This window comes from Pollicipes pollicipes, unplaced genomic scaffold (assembly GCF_011947565.3).
Source record: "Pollicipes pollicipes isolate AB1234 unplaced genomic scaffold, Ppol_2.1 Scaffold_3087;HRSCAF=3621_pilon_pilon_pilon, whole genome shotgun sequence".
Lineage (NCBI taxonomy): Eukaryota > Metazoa > Arthropoda > Thecostraca > Pollicipedomorpha > Pollicipedidae > Pollicipes > Pollicipes pollicipes.
This window is the reverse complement of record NW_023596225.1, coordinates 3,311,317-3,326,072: the sequence shown is the minus strand read 5'-3', so window position 1 is coordinate 3,326,072 and position 14,756 is coordinate 3,311,317. Positions and strand designations below refer to the sequence as shown.

At 51.7% G+C, this 14,756-nt stretch overlaps 1 protein-coding gene across 1 annotated transcript in view; it reads right to left on the bottom strand.

Annotated features, from left to right (window-relative positions):
* Positions 1 to 10,779, bottom strand: part of LOC119090524 (sodium- and chloride-dependent transporter XTRP3-like) — a 31,026-nt gene extending 20,247 nt beyond the window's left edge. Inside the window, 7 exon segments of the mRNA XM_037213340.1 lie at positions 456 to 566; positions 1,346 to 1,507; positions 5,644 to 5,727; positions 6,354 to 6,577; positions 7,170 to 7,323; positions 9,248 to 9,673; positions 10,496 to 10,779. Of these exon segments, the coding sequence (XP_037069235.1) occupies positions 456 to 566; positions 1,346 to 1,507; positions 5,644 to 5,727; positions 6,354 to 6,577; positions 7,170 to 7,323; positions 9,248 to 9,418 (906 nt within the window). The 5' untranslated portion in view covers positions 9,419 to 9,673; positions 10,496 to 10,779.
* Between the last annotated feature and the right edge of the window lie 3,977 nt (positions 10,780 to 14,756).

Sequence of the window (14,756 nt, the reverse complement as noted above, 5' to 3'; positions counted from 1 at the left end):
GTGTGTGAGGGTACCCTGGCAGTTCATGTTTGGCGAAAGAGGGATAATCCTCTTGAGCTAAGAGAATGGTCATGAGGGAAATGGGAAAAAGGAAGGAAGACGAGGGTGAAAGCTGAAAGTAAAACACAAATGAGATAGTGAGTAACATATTTAAGAAAAGTGATAGACAAGTGAAAAGAACAAAGACGTAGAGGGAGAACAAAATGAGAGATAAAAGGGTGGGCACAGAGCGTAAGAGACAGAGAAAGGGAGCGAAAGAGACAGGACGAGAGAGAGAGAGAGAGAGAGAGAGAGAGAGAGAGAGAGAGAGAGAGAGAGAGAGAGAGAGAGAGAGAGAGAGAGAGGGGAGAGAGATGAGAGAGAGAGAGAGAGAGAGAGAGAGAGAGAGAGAGAGAGAGAGAGAGAGAGAGAGAGAGAGAGAGAGAGATGGACAGAGGACGGGAAGAGACACTTACATCGGGTGTAAAGAGATGCCGAAGACCATCCTCCATGCCTTCCAGCATTACACCCCTAATGAAGAAGATGATGAGCACCAGGTACGGAAAGGTGGCTGTCACGTACACCACCTGAAAAGGAAATGCACATGTACCTCTGACCGAGAGAACGTACAGTGGTTGCGCCTGTAGCTATGACTGTGACGATGTTCTCTCTGTTCTCTCTGAAACAGGCATTCCATATTTTGCCTCTATTGTATCATCCACTGTATGGTACAGTAATCTGAATCATTTCTGGGGGTTTGGTGGCGTGCCAGGACATTGCCAGCGTCAGAGAATGTAAGTGGTTATTGGTCTTCTTGTACGTGAACGTGGCAGCGCTCATCATTGATAAAAATGATGTAGCTAATCACGCTTTGTAATTTTTGAAAATAAGGTCAAAAATCTGGTCCGAGACAAAGTGCAAGATGGCGTCCTGAATGGTGCATGGACGCGTCCTGTAACAACTCTTTATTGCTCTCGTTTCCAACGAACTGTTATTCGGACGTGCATCGGATCGCATTCATAACTGGGCAAGCAATGCAAGCTAAAGCTGCGATTGCTTCAAAGTTGCCCTGTATTTAGTGTGGTGATCTTCTAATCTGCGCTCCGAAGTGGGAGCGACCTTTAAATTTGTGACAATGTCCCCCTTAGCCCAGCAGCGGAACATGGGGAAGTGGTCGGAGTATCGGTAACGTGGTGGTTGCTGCCGGTCTGGGAAATAAGAGGTGGTACGATTTGAGAATCGATTCCATTGCCGGTCGAACTCGGACCCATGCCTTAACACACCACAGCCGTTCATGTTCTAAATCTGAGGGCTTACTGGTCCTCAGAGGCCGACCTGACCTCGGTCGCAGCTCGTGTGCTCTGACCTTGCCGGACGACGCGATGCCCTTGGCCATGCAGAGATAGGTGAGGACCCAGGCGACCAGCAGGCAGCCGCCGATGTGCCAGTTGAAGCCCTGTGGTGAGTTCACGTCCGACGAGATGTCCAGCGTGTCCCGGTACCAGAAGTACTCGGTCGGGCTGCTAGCCTGCAGCCATAGACATGACGTTAATCGACAAGAATGTGTAGCCTCGTACCATCGGGGCTCTGTTGGCCTGCAGCCATAGACATGACTTCATCCGACAGGGATGTGTGGGCCTTGTACCATAGGGGGTCTGGTCGGGCACTGCAGCCATAGACATGACTTCATCCGACAGCTATGTGTGGCCTCGTACCATCGGGGCTCTGTTGGCCTGCAGCCATAGACATGACTTTAGCCGACAGGGATGTGTGGCCTCGAACCATCGGGGCTCTGTTGGCCTGCAGCCATAGACATGACTTAAGCCGACAGGGATGTGTGGCCTTGTACCATAGGGGGTCTGTTGGCCTGCAGCCATAGACATGACTTCATCCGACAGCTATGTGTGGCCTCGAACCATCGGGGCTCTGTTGGCCTGCAGCCATAGACATGACTTTAGCCGACAGGGATGTGTGGCCTTGTACCATAGGGGCTCTGTTGGCCTGCAGCCACCGACATGACTTCGTCCGACAGCTATGTTTGGCCTCGTACCATCAAAGCTCTGTTGGCCTGCAGCCACAGACATGACGTCAGCCGACATGGATGTGTAGCCTCGTACCATCGGGGCTCTGCTTTCAGACTCTGTGAGCACGATGTACGTTTTTCCTGCTAACTTAGTCCGCCTTCATGCAGATTTTGCCCCGTCGCTTCCACAAATTACACGTCAGCTGACAATAGTCAAAGCCATGTCTCACATGAGTATTTCCTTCCATGATATAAAAATACTAGCGTCATTATCAACGTGCTGTATGAAATGTAAGCAACTAGGCATATCACTCTAAATTTCCAGTGCCAAAATCAGGAGATTGCATGTTAAGAGATACACCTTTATAACATTAACGCAGAGAATCTTGATATGGATCACTGGAATAACCCGCCCGCTCTAGTCGAAAGCAGTTGCTTTCAATGGTGCGGAATTCGCGCCGTTTTGTTATTCACGGGACTGAGTCAATCTAACCCCATCCAAATCATGGTGGCAACCAAAGCATCAGCCAGGGCCGTTCCAGGTCTTATTGCGTTTGATCCCGAATGGCTTAACCCTGAATGATATCGACATCATAAAGCCAAAACAGATACGGTTTCCTACGGGCAAAACAACCTTCCCCGTTTTATCATGCCCACAAGAATTCATGCATTGATCATGGATGATCATCTCATTCTGGAAATGGAACAGCGCCAAATCCAGGGGCGAGACTTCATGGCGCTCTCAAGTGGAGCCGCACACGACAGAGTGGTTCTGTTTTCGACCCGATCATTTATCCATCTGGAAACTTTTACGACTTACGAGCCGAAAAAAACTCCGTGTGCCATGAGTAAGTGGGGCCATGTTATCTGTGCGGCATCAACTTGCTCGTCGCCAAGTATAGTCAGTACAGCCTAGATTATGAATGGCGCAACATCAACACTCATCAAACTCAACCGGAGACCAGACGGCAGCGACCGGCGCCGACCACCAAGTCATGACGCACCAAGCAGTAAATGTTGTTAAGTAAAGTTGCGGCGTCCGTTCCGACTCTAAAATTACGAAACGTGTGAAAATCACAAAAAATGATGAAGTGAAAGGCCAATGTTGGAAACGGCTAGAAAGTTGCCACGACGGCAAGATATGCGCCAACAACGACAGTGCCAAATAAGGTATCATTTGGAACTCACTAACAAGGACTTCCAGCCTGTCTTTGGACTAAACAATGCTTCTTCTGACGTCCGGTCAGCATGATCCGCAATGTTTCAACTCGTCATGATCAGATGCTGCCGCCCTAGCCTGCTCAGTCGCCCCGCTTTTCTCGACGTAAAAGACAGCGGTGATGGATCAGTTTGGTGGCACCTACATCACCCGCAGAGATGCCGTATTTATCAAGCATATCAACGCTATTCATCAAGTAGGAGTTGCTAAATCATGCTACTTTTTACGTTATTTAGCCTCGATGCCGCGAGCAGGGCAACTTGAATGATAAATTGTCTGGGTCGTGTTGTCCTGGCAGTACATGAAAGCTTTACAATCTCTTAACTCCAGAAATCCCTACCACTCGGGCGGTCAACTCCGCAGCGAATGAGAAATGCATTCGGACATGCATGCCAAAGTTTATGAAAACTGTACTATCATGAGCTGGTCAAAATCATGAGAAATTCAACTGCCACGTAATTGAACTCGCATGAAATGGGACACCATTCATGAAGTGGTGCTACAATAGTACCTTGCGTGCATGTCATCCAAGGCCCATATCAAATCATGTATATACATGTATATATATATATATGCATGTATATACATGATAATTGAGCTCGCATGAAATGGGATGAAGTGGTGAAGTGGTGCTACAATAGTACCTTGCGTACATGCCATCCAAGGTACACATCAAATCATGTATATATATATATATATATATATATATATATATATATATATATATCATTCATCATTCAAGATGAACGCCACAAATAAAATCAGATCATCTTGCCAAACCACCTACTTACTATCGGGATCAAAACGGACGTGAAATAGCTTTACAACGTGCATACCATGCAAACAAAACAATGTGCGAATCGAGGTACAAGCGAACACAACCGAGTGTAGCGTATTTGAGAGGAAACGGTATTGCTCAAAAAGCCAGCATGAATATTGTGGGACACGGGCTAAGCTATATCAGATTTTGATTTTATCAGATATATAGGTGATATCAGATTTCAGATACGTCAGATACTTGATTTTATCAGCAATCGTGTGAGGTTTAGAATCGACAGGACCAAATCTGTAAATGGCCGGAGGAGAAAATGCATAGGTTAAGCATGGTGAAATACATGATCTCCTATGCTACAACCACACAGCACACCTTCACTCAGGCATCAAACAATCCCCTGCAATAGGCTTACCAGCCTATTATGATATGTCATATGGAAATTAAGGATAAATAGATTGGCAAGGAACGGTAAATTATAAATTTGGTATTCGACATCACCGAGCCAGCGGCCAGACTGCTCTTACATGAATGAGAAAAACCAAGCGAGGAGCGCATTGAATAAACGTGTGGAATGTGCAGTAGGTGGTGCTGAATTTCCCAGGACAAACTGTTTTTTCGTGCTGTTATGGCGATGAGCTGTCGTTGGGTCAGCGAATAAGTGCAAACACCGAATAGCTCATGGTTCTGAGCCCAGAATTCACCTGGAGGTACCAAGTGGCATATAACCGTGCTGCATAGGGTGCTCATTTGGATAACAAATTAATCAAAATCTGAACACTGATGGACAGCCTGCATTGCGCCCACGTGTAAATGATATACAGACAGGCACAGCTGTGTAAGATACCAATACGATATCATTCGTTACCAGCTCCCCCCCCCCCCCCCGCCAGAGATAGCGTGAATGAGATGAGCCTCAATGGTGATACACGTTCTTTGGATCCATGGCTGTTCTCATACTGTCGTGTCAACAGTTCACCATCTCTTAATTCACTGGCATGGCGTAGCAACAAGCTTGTAAACGACAAAAGCAAAATCCACTAGGGATCTTGTTCAAGCATTGCAGTATGATCCGGAACGAGCATGAGGTCCAGTTTTTACACAATTCAGATTTCGTGGACAAGTTGAAAGTACAGGAAGTTTTGGGTCACTTTACTGTTATAAAAGTACAATTGATGCATGAAGATCGCTGTGGGCCGCAGAAGCACCAGTGACTCGCGGAGACCACAGAAACATGCCTCCATCAAATGTATATCTATCTGACCCAGAAACAAATATGGTTCAAAGGAGAATAAGTCTTCCATGATTGTCGACTTTCTGACGGCCGAGCACACCGTGAGCATGTGCTTCACTGGCTCACACAGCCCCTCCCCCTCCGTGCGATGGCTGCGGCAGCTGACCTACCAACACAGCGGTCTGCCGAGTTTATACGCATTGCAGACACTACACCCGCCAAAGTGACACACTTTGTGAAATAATGAAAACCAACCTTCATATATCACGACGGTGAAACAATGCTCGCATCAATTTAAACCCTTACCACATCACCTCCCAAGGCTATAACCCTATTCCCAAGACTATAACGTTTCGTGTTTTTCAGCAAAGCTTACGAATGCCTCTCAGGCTGCTGAGCCTAACGTGCTGGCGTACCTCGCATTCCTCGTTGACGGTGTAAGACTTGTTCGGAAAGTATTCTCTGGGACACTCTGCCCAAGGTAAGTGGGATGTCAAGCTCTGAAAATAGGAACAATGCTATTATATATAGGATGCATCATACGCATAGGATGCATCATACGGCATTTCGAGTTCAAACATCGAACTTACTTAAGACATTGGGCCTACCAAGAAGCGTATCCGACATCATACGTAGGCAGTCGCGTAAGTTTCGCCGGACTGACATATAGACGGCCAGCTGTTCGCTGCCCACACTGCAATACTGCTTGCTTTATCATAAACACTTTTGAGGTCACCTACAGCGTCATGGCAGTGGCCTAGCCCCCAGCGTTACGACGCCGGGAAAGAAGAAGTGGGAAATCGAGTTTAGTTTTGTTGTTCTCCGTTTGTTCGGACTGGCACGCTCCTTTTAGAAAGGCTCTCTCCCTTTCGTAATCACATCTATTTCTGGTGTGAGACGAACTGAGGGTGGAAAAGATTACGGCGGGCCCAATACATTTAAGGGTACCGTCCACCAAATGCATCGGTGCTATGTGAGAATATGGCAGTGCTTCTCTGCACACCTGGTGATTACACCAGCTTAACTGCCATGGAACGAAAACGAGCTGATCCGGTTGTATTTCCCTTAATATGTCATAAACGGTTTCCTCCATGCGTGTGCCAAATGCACACCAGGTTGCACTTACATGAAACAAGTAGTACAGGCACCAGGCAATGATTGTGTTGTAGTAGAGCGCAACGTTGAGCGACACAAAGCAGCTGGCCATGCCGATGCCTCCCAGGTAGGGGGAGACCTGGTTCCAGACTCCGATGGCCCCCTTCCGCAGCCTCTGGCCAATCGCCAGCTCCAAGTAGAACACAGGGATGCCCAGTATGAACAGCATGATGAAGAACGGGATGAGAAAGGCCCCTGAAACAGTTAACAGTGTTTATTTTCTGACGTCATCGCTGTGCTATTGGCCACTTATCACGAAGCACATCACAAGTGACCCGATTAGCTTTAACCTCACAAAACGTGTTCACTCTTTGCTGTTGCACGCCAAATCGTAGGAAACTTGTAACCCTTAAAATTATACCACGTTGTGTGGTGCTGACTTCTAAGCCTTCTCTGGCCAGCCTTATGTTCTGACCCGGTATGGCCGCAGCTTCGAAGATTGCATAACTTATGCAAAAGCGCGAAGAATTGCGCCGCATGTGTTGTGGTTTGCCTCTTTGGAATTTCCTGCTCATCTCAACGAGACCAAAGGCAGCAAAACATATACAAACAAATAATTTCAGATGTGCTTTCGCGGGCTGACCGGAAGAGGCTTCAAATCTGCTAGTGTCGCCACTTAAAATAATAAATCATATCATACAGCAACACACCTGGGATCCCGTATTAACGCATCGCTGTCAGTGTTCAGGTGCCGTCTGGCCCTTGCGTCGGGTACTCGGGCCGGCAAGCATAGGCAGATCCAGGTATATTCCGGGCTCATGGACTAAACGTGATGATAACTACCTACCTCCACCGTTCCTCTGAGTGAGATATGGAAACCGCCACACGCTGCCGAGGCCGACCGCATAGCCTATCGTCGCCAAAAGAAACTGGAATTTGTTGTCCCATGATTCCCGCTCCGGCTGCTTCGCTGGTGGAACGTCCGCATCGCCATTCTCCAGCTGAAAATAAGCACAAAGGTGTCGATTGTGTTACGTCAGGACAATGCCTAGCCCCTAGGGGTCAAAACTCAGCTCACAGCAACTAAAGGCTCCAAAGAGATTTATGTTTCAATTCATTAAACACATACCTGAGCGCTACCCTGTTGTAGTCTCCGTTTGGCCCAAACATCATTTAAGCTTCTTGTTCTTCTTGTTCTATTAAATATGGTCTTTGGAATCCTGGTCTCCGTGCGGATATCGGTTTGGGATTGAACATGCACACGATGTCCGGACATGCTCACGGGTACGATCACCTGATCCAAATATCAGGTGCCGTCAGACCTTCAGCTTCTTGGTGCATGGTTGGAAAGTGAAATGAAACCAGCTGTTTCGTAACAGCATACAAGCAGACAATTAGTATGTCCCACAAGGCTCTGGTAGATAATGAAGAGGTTTATGGAGCAGCCTCGTCGACTTCAGACTTGCGGTGTTTATCTTCATCACAAGCTCCCTATCAAACGTAAATAAATGAAATAATACATGGCGCCTGCATGCTGCAGGTAATGTCTTTGGGAATCTAGAGTTCAGCTTTGCACAATTTGAAGCAGTTTTGTAGACCATGTAACAGAGACGGCTACAAAACATCACCGTAAGCGCCACAAATGCCATACCTGGCTGCCTCCAACTCAGGCTCTCTTCAACGCCTATACCTATGTTTGGCCTTCGCCTATGCATTTAAGTAAAAGTTGAGTTTTACAAGTCGCTAAAAAGTACATCGTCGCTTAAAATGAGTGTTTTATGTATAAGATCCTCGTGTTATGGAGAGTGAATCAGGTAGGGAATTCTTTTCTGTTACATGCAAAGCTGGCTTTATTCTGTCACGGAAACAACTAAAATTAGCAAGTACAAAAGCGATCAGCTGGCGGGATTACCGGTGGAAATGTGTGTGGCAGGTATGGTGGGACCATAACTACCTCGAGTTCTGGCGTTTAGGTTGGTACCAGCTCAGCAATTGGCCAGCTCGAAGCACAGCATGTGTGGTGTACAGCTGTTGGCGCGGCGCAAACGGACGTGCTTAACTTTAGTCTTTGTGCTTGTACCACTCTCTCATACAAGTTGTTTTTAAGTGGGCCGTGTAATTGTCCAAGTGCAGCACGCCAGGATGGTTATACGTATAGGTTGAACTTGCAGTCCCCCTGTAGGTACACTACGGCAACAGGTCCAGACCACTGTTAAAGGAGTTCACAGTGCTATTAGGTGTGCCTTTTTTAAATTTGCTGCAGCGAGAATCATTTCAGGTGCACTACAAGAATGCCTGACCTCTGAATCTGGAAGTTCTTGGGACACTTCCGGCGTTTCTAGCACATGGACTACGTCGGCTTTTCTCTTCCTTGGTGACAAAGCCAAATTAATCCTGCAATCGCACCTGGTCCGCTATGCACGGGATCGGTAGGCTCAGTTCCCAGAACGGATCGGATGCTGCAGACGCGTGGCCACAAACTGTGCACCGCAACGTTGGCTTGAGTTGCCCCACGAATCGGTCAACGATTTGGAGTTCTTCAGGAAATATTTGTATTCATTCGTCATATGATGTGATAGCCTAGCAATTATAATACAAAACAGCTGCGATTATGATCTGACTTGCCTGTACAATGATTCTTAAAAAGCATTAATATCTTAACTTTGACTAAAAAGGCACATGCGAAGCGTATTTTTTCTTTGAAGAGAACATATGCTGTATTCCCTGTCTTAAAGCGATCACATAATTGGTTTAGCTGTGGCGCACGGAGTCACGTATCTGACGAACTCTGATATCTATGCCGGATAGCAACAAGACAAAAAGACAATATAAGTACAATGTTGATTAGGTACAGTCAACTTGGCCAAACAGGCGGTTAGCTGCTGGCCAGCCAAGCCTGAGTTGGTGGCCACCCTGCAATCGCACCTTGAGCGCGGCCGGCTCCTCGAAGGCGGCGTTGGTGGCGCCGTACTCCGGCTCTCGGCTGACGCGAGGCACGAGCCGCGAGCGCAGCTCCTTCATCTCCAGCTGGTCAGACGAGGGCGGCTTCAAGTCTCGTGAGCTCTGCTTCCGCACCAGGTGGGCCGGATTCGACATGGCGGGAACGGCTGAGTTGCCCAAGGAGCAGGAAGGGAGACGGGGGACGGCTGGAGACCCTGAGCTACGGGGCAAGCAACAGATGGAGGTCCAGGTTTAGCAGTCAACAGATTTGTGCTCTGGTTTGTAGGAGAGGATAGTCACTTGTTTGGCGGCCAAAAACACTGTGATCCAGGAACCGTGGGACACGCTTTGGGCTTCTTAATAGCAAGGTTTCAAGGGAAGGCGACGAGCAAGATGTTGTGGAAAAGAAATCTGCGAAAGAGTACGTGGTTGGCATATTTATGTGCATGGTGTAAGTTGAATTGGTGGGGTTATAAAACCCGTTAATCAACTCACTAGCTGGTGCGCAAAATTAAGCGGTACATGTCACAAACAGTCTCCTAGGCTTTATTGCGAATTCCCCCAAATATCAGATGCATGTTGGTCATCGTCGAATGCCTAAGGCCACTATGCTTGACAAAAAAGGCTACCAACGGCTCACGCAATTGTGCATATTTACAGTAATCCGCTATCACAAAAACATGCAAAAATATGCCGGGCAAGAGAGGGTCCTAAAACATTATTCATTATCGCACCCGAGACGGTATTTCATTTTCAACAAAAAAATTATCTGTTATAATAGTTGTTCAACGTGCTTTCTGTAAGCAGTACATGGTGTATGTTTAGATTGTCAATGGCTTGGTGCCGAGCTCTGTCGAAAGAGTTCTGATATTTTCCTTTTTACTTGTATTGCGCGCTACCGTTTTGAGACAATCCCCCTAGTTGTCACCCCCCTGCTCTCATTAATGTCATGACCACCAGCCAAACGTAACGACAGTCCACGGAAATGGGAAGGTCCATGTCTAAGATGTTCGGCCAAACATTGTCCAAACAGCCACACGTAGTAGCAACCAATACAGCACCTAACGTCACACATGCAGTTCAGTATTCCAAAGCTTACCAGGGGCACTAAACAAGCACAGCTGACGCACGGAACTCGCTGGCTAGCGTGGAGCAGGGGCGCAGTCGTCCCCGGAGACAGCTGCGGAGCTCACTAGGCGAGAGAGCCGGACCAGAGACAGCTGCGGAGCTCACCAGGCGAGAGAGCCGGACCGGAGACAGCTGCGGAGCTCACCAGGCGAGGGAGCCGGACCGGAGACAGCTGCGGAGCTCACTATGAGAGAGAGCCGGACCAGAGACAGCTGCGGAGCTCACCAGGCGAGGGAGCCGGACCGGAGCATGCTGCGGAGCTCACCAGGCGAGGGAGCCGGACCGGAGCCGACCGGAGCCTGCCGCGCACGCCGCCCAGCACTCGACGGCCGGTGGTACCACTCGCGCCGGCGGTGTCTCAGAGACGCAGCGCCAGGCCGCCCGAGGCTGTGTCGGGTCAGCGGAGGACACGGGTGGCGCCGCCGTCGCCGCCGGCCGGCCGACTCGGACAGGCCGGCGCCGGTCCGGCGGCCCGCCCGCCCGGGGCCGACCCTGCCCTTCTGCGCCGCACCGCCCCGGCCGCCGCCGCGCCGTCTCCGATCAATTGCTGGCGGACCACCTCTACCCCGGCCCTCCCCGGCTCGCGCCGCCGGCGGACCACCTCCACCCCGGCCCTCCCCGCGTCGCGCCGCCGGCGGACCACCTCCACCCCGGCCCTCCCCGCGTCGCGCCGCCGGCGGACCACCTCCATCCCGGCCCTCCCCGGCTCGCGCCGCGCCGGGCGGACCACCTCCACCCCGGCCCTCCCCGCGTCGCGCCGCCGGCGGACCACCTCCACCCCGGCCCTCCCCGCGTCGCGCCGCCGGCGGACCACCTCCACCCCGGCCCTCCCCGCGTCGCGCCGCCGGCGGACCACCTCCATCCCGGCCCTCCCCGGCTCGCGCCGCCGGCGGACCACCTCCACCCCGGCCCTCCCCGCGTCGCGCCGCCGGCGGACCACCTCCACCCCGGCCCTCCCCGGCTCGCGCCGCCGGCGGACCACCTCCATCCCGGCCCTCCCCGGCTCGCGCCGCCGGCGGACCACCTCCATCCCGGCCCTCCCCCGTCGCGCCGCCGGCGGACCACCTCCACCCGGCCCTCCCCGCGTCGCGCCGCCGGCGGTCCACCTCCATCCCGGCCCTCCCGGCTCACGCCGCCGGCGGACCACCTCCACCCCGGCCCTCCCCGGCTCACGCCGCCGGCGGACCACCTCCACCCCGGCCCTCTCCGCGTCGCGCCGCCGGCGGTCCACCTCCATCCCGGCTCTCCCCGGCTCACGCCGCCGGCGGACCACCTCCACCCCGGCCCTCTCCGGCCCGCACCGCCGGCGGACCACCTCCACCCCGGCCCTCTCCGGCTCGCGCCGCCGGCGGACCACCTCCATCCCGGCCCTCCCCGGCTCGCGCCGCCGGCGGACCACCTCCATCCCGGCCCTCCCCGCGTCGCGCCGCCGGCGGACCACCTCCACCCCGGCCCTCCCCGCGTCGCGCCGCCGGCGGTCCACCTCCATCCCGGCCCTCCCCGGCTCACGCCGCCGGCGGACCACCTCCACCCCGGCCCTCCCCGGCTCACGCCGCCGGCGGACCACCTCCACCCCGGCCCTCTCCGCGTCGCGCCGCCGGCGGTCCACCTCCATCCCGGCTCTCCCCGGCTCACGCCGCCGGCGGACCACCTCCACCCCGGCCCTCTCCGGCCCGCACCGCCGGCGGACCACCTCCACCCCGGCCCTCTCCGGCCCGCACCGCCGGCGGACCGCTTGGTCCTACACGCGACGCGCCGCCGGCGGGCCACATCCACCCCGGCCATCCCCGCCCGGCCGGCTGGCGTTATTTACGCGGTGGCCCAAGCGTGGCGGCGGGCTTTGATAGTGCCGCCGGCACAACGTGCCGAGAATACGGGCAGTGTGTGGCAGTTAGGTCAGAGGCGGCCCCAGATGCGCTGAGGTCAGAGGCGGTCCCAGATGCGCTGAGGTCAGAGGCGGTCCCAGATGAGCTGAGGTCAGAGGCGATCCCAGACGCGTTGAGGTCAGAGGCGGTCCCAGACGCGCTGAGGTCAGAGGCGGTCCCAGACGCGCTGAGGTCAGAGGCGGCCCCAGACGCGCTGAGGTCAGAGGCGGTCCCAGATGAGCTGCCTGTCGGAGCCATCGGCTGGTGGCTGACTGCTGTGTCGTGCTGCGTCAAATCTGCGGCCGGTTTGTCCCATGTTTGCTCTCTCCGCGAAACATTTGACCCAAAGTTGCAACCTCCCCTCCCCCCCAGACAGACAGCTGAAAACGGCAGTACTGAAGTGAAGCCGCATTCTGTCCCCCTCCCCGCCTCCAAGCGAACTTTGCGAAGTGCCACTTATTCTTACATACGTAACCTGGACCTACATAAAGCGGGGTGGCCGGCTAAGCACCTCACAAACAATGTCGATGGTTGATACCCTGATCACGCGCTAACTAAAAAACATTTGCAACACCGCACACCGGTCCATGCAACAGCGAAGCTTCCGTTCTAAAACAAGCGCACGTTTGTCCAAATCTTGCCTGGCTCGCCTGACTCCTGATGTCAGTGACGTTGAAGTCACCAAAACGGATGTTTTCTGGGACGTGAAATCTGGGCTATCGATTACAGACTGAGTTGGCGAAGTCAGCCCGGTGGCTCCAAAGATAAGGGGGAGGGCGATGAGGAAATCTCTGCCCCAGTAAATTTCGGTCGCTAAATTTGGTAAGCTGGGCTGCGAATATCCGGTACGGAATTTCTCTTAAGCAGCAGAGCGTCTGTAGCTGGCCAGAAAACAACACGCCATTAAGAATATCCGAGACTTTTGGGCATCGGCAGGTTGGTGGTGAACCGACCACATGCATGTTAATAAGGTTTTGAAAACGGCTCAGTCATGACTGAAGGACGCACCCAGGTGACTGGTTGAATACCACGCCACTCGAGTGAAGAATTAAGTTGACCACTTGAGATCTCATAGCTACGAAAATTAGATACAAGAAACTCACAGGATAAATAGGCCTATATGTGCACTCGCTTGTGCGAAATCCTGGGCTCACTAGGTCATCACCTGCGAGTTAGATAAGGCAAACAAGATCAAACACCTGATTGGTGACCATAGCTCCCTCAGACCTCCTTATGCAACCACCTTCAGCATAAATACTTCTGTTAAGCAAAGGGTGAGGGTGGGGTTTTTATTTTCAAATTTCAAGAAGCGCCAAAGCTGGGCGGCAAACAGGCGGCAAGGGCAAACATACCGCTAGACGGTACGTTTCTTAAAACAAAGAGTTGATCGTGGTCATTCTACGTCAGTGGTCTCTTATAACCTTTCTTAAGCTCAAACAGTATGTTTGTTGACCTACCTGTGATCAAGAAACTCGAAATGAGCGTCGAGAACTACATTATAAAGCAAGGTATCCGGTTGAAAACAATTTGGTTTTGACCATGACCTGATCTTCCAACGCGACGCAAGGTTCAATAGAATCAGTTGGAATTTATTTTATTGTCGATGAAGCTGTCTCAAAAATGTAAACATCTCTGAGACACGATGTCAACATCGCGTCGGGCGCCGCGATATCACTTAGTGTATGTTCGCGAAACCCCAGAGGCTTCGGTGTGCCACGTCGTGATGCACGCGAGCATCCAACCTCTCGGCAGCAGCTGCGAGGTTTTGAGCGCCACGACCAAACATGAACCGTTTGGTCCAGGTGGCACACAGGAGGCTGGTTTGGGTGCGAAACGCTCCAATTGACAAAATGTAATGCACTAAGAGAAGTTTTTGATTAATGAAATGTAATGTAAGGCCCTCGTAATCAGAATATTGTAGTGATATATTCTCAAGTAGTGTCTGTTCTCACAATTGGTCTATGATTGACTGTTGTTATTTTAATACTGAAATCGTTTAAATATTGTGAGGCTTAATGTTCTTGACAGCATAGAAGGCAGCTGGGTGTGTCCAAGTGTTTGCACTCGCATTGCGGTTTCCGGCGTCCTGCCGGCTTAAGAGTAAGCAACGTCTTTCGTTCGTTCTCCAAAACAATACTATTTCCACTTTTTGAGCTTACTATGATAACGATGACAATTTCCATTTCCAGTGCGATAAGACAAACAGTTGTGGTGCTCAAGAACTTTCATTGCTTATTCCAATCAAGGCTTATTGTGGCGGTCTTGGCAAATGCAATGTTAAGTGCACAGTTCACGAACAGTCTAGGGCAGATTGGGTCATTTGCTTTGTTCGGGTAATCAGCCGCCGGCTGGCGTTCACTGCTAAGCAGACATGTGCTGGACGCGACTTCATCGGCATCGACTCCGGCTCTTACCCGTGTCGCCGGAAGCTGATCCCAACTCCGAGCATCACAGCAGAACTTTAGTTCACTTCAATTTCTCAGCGAATAATTGGAAACCGA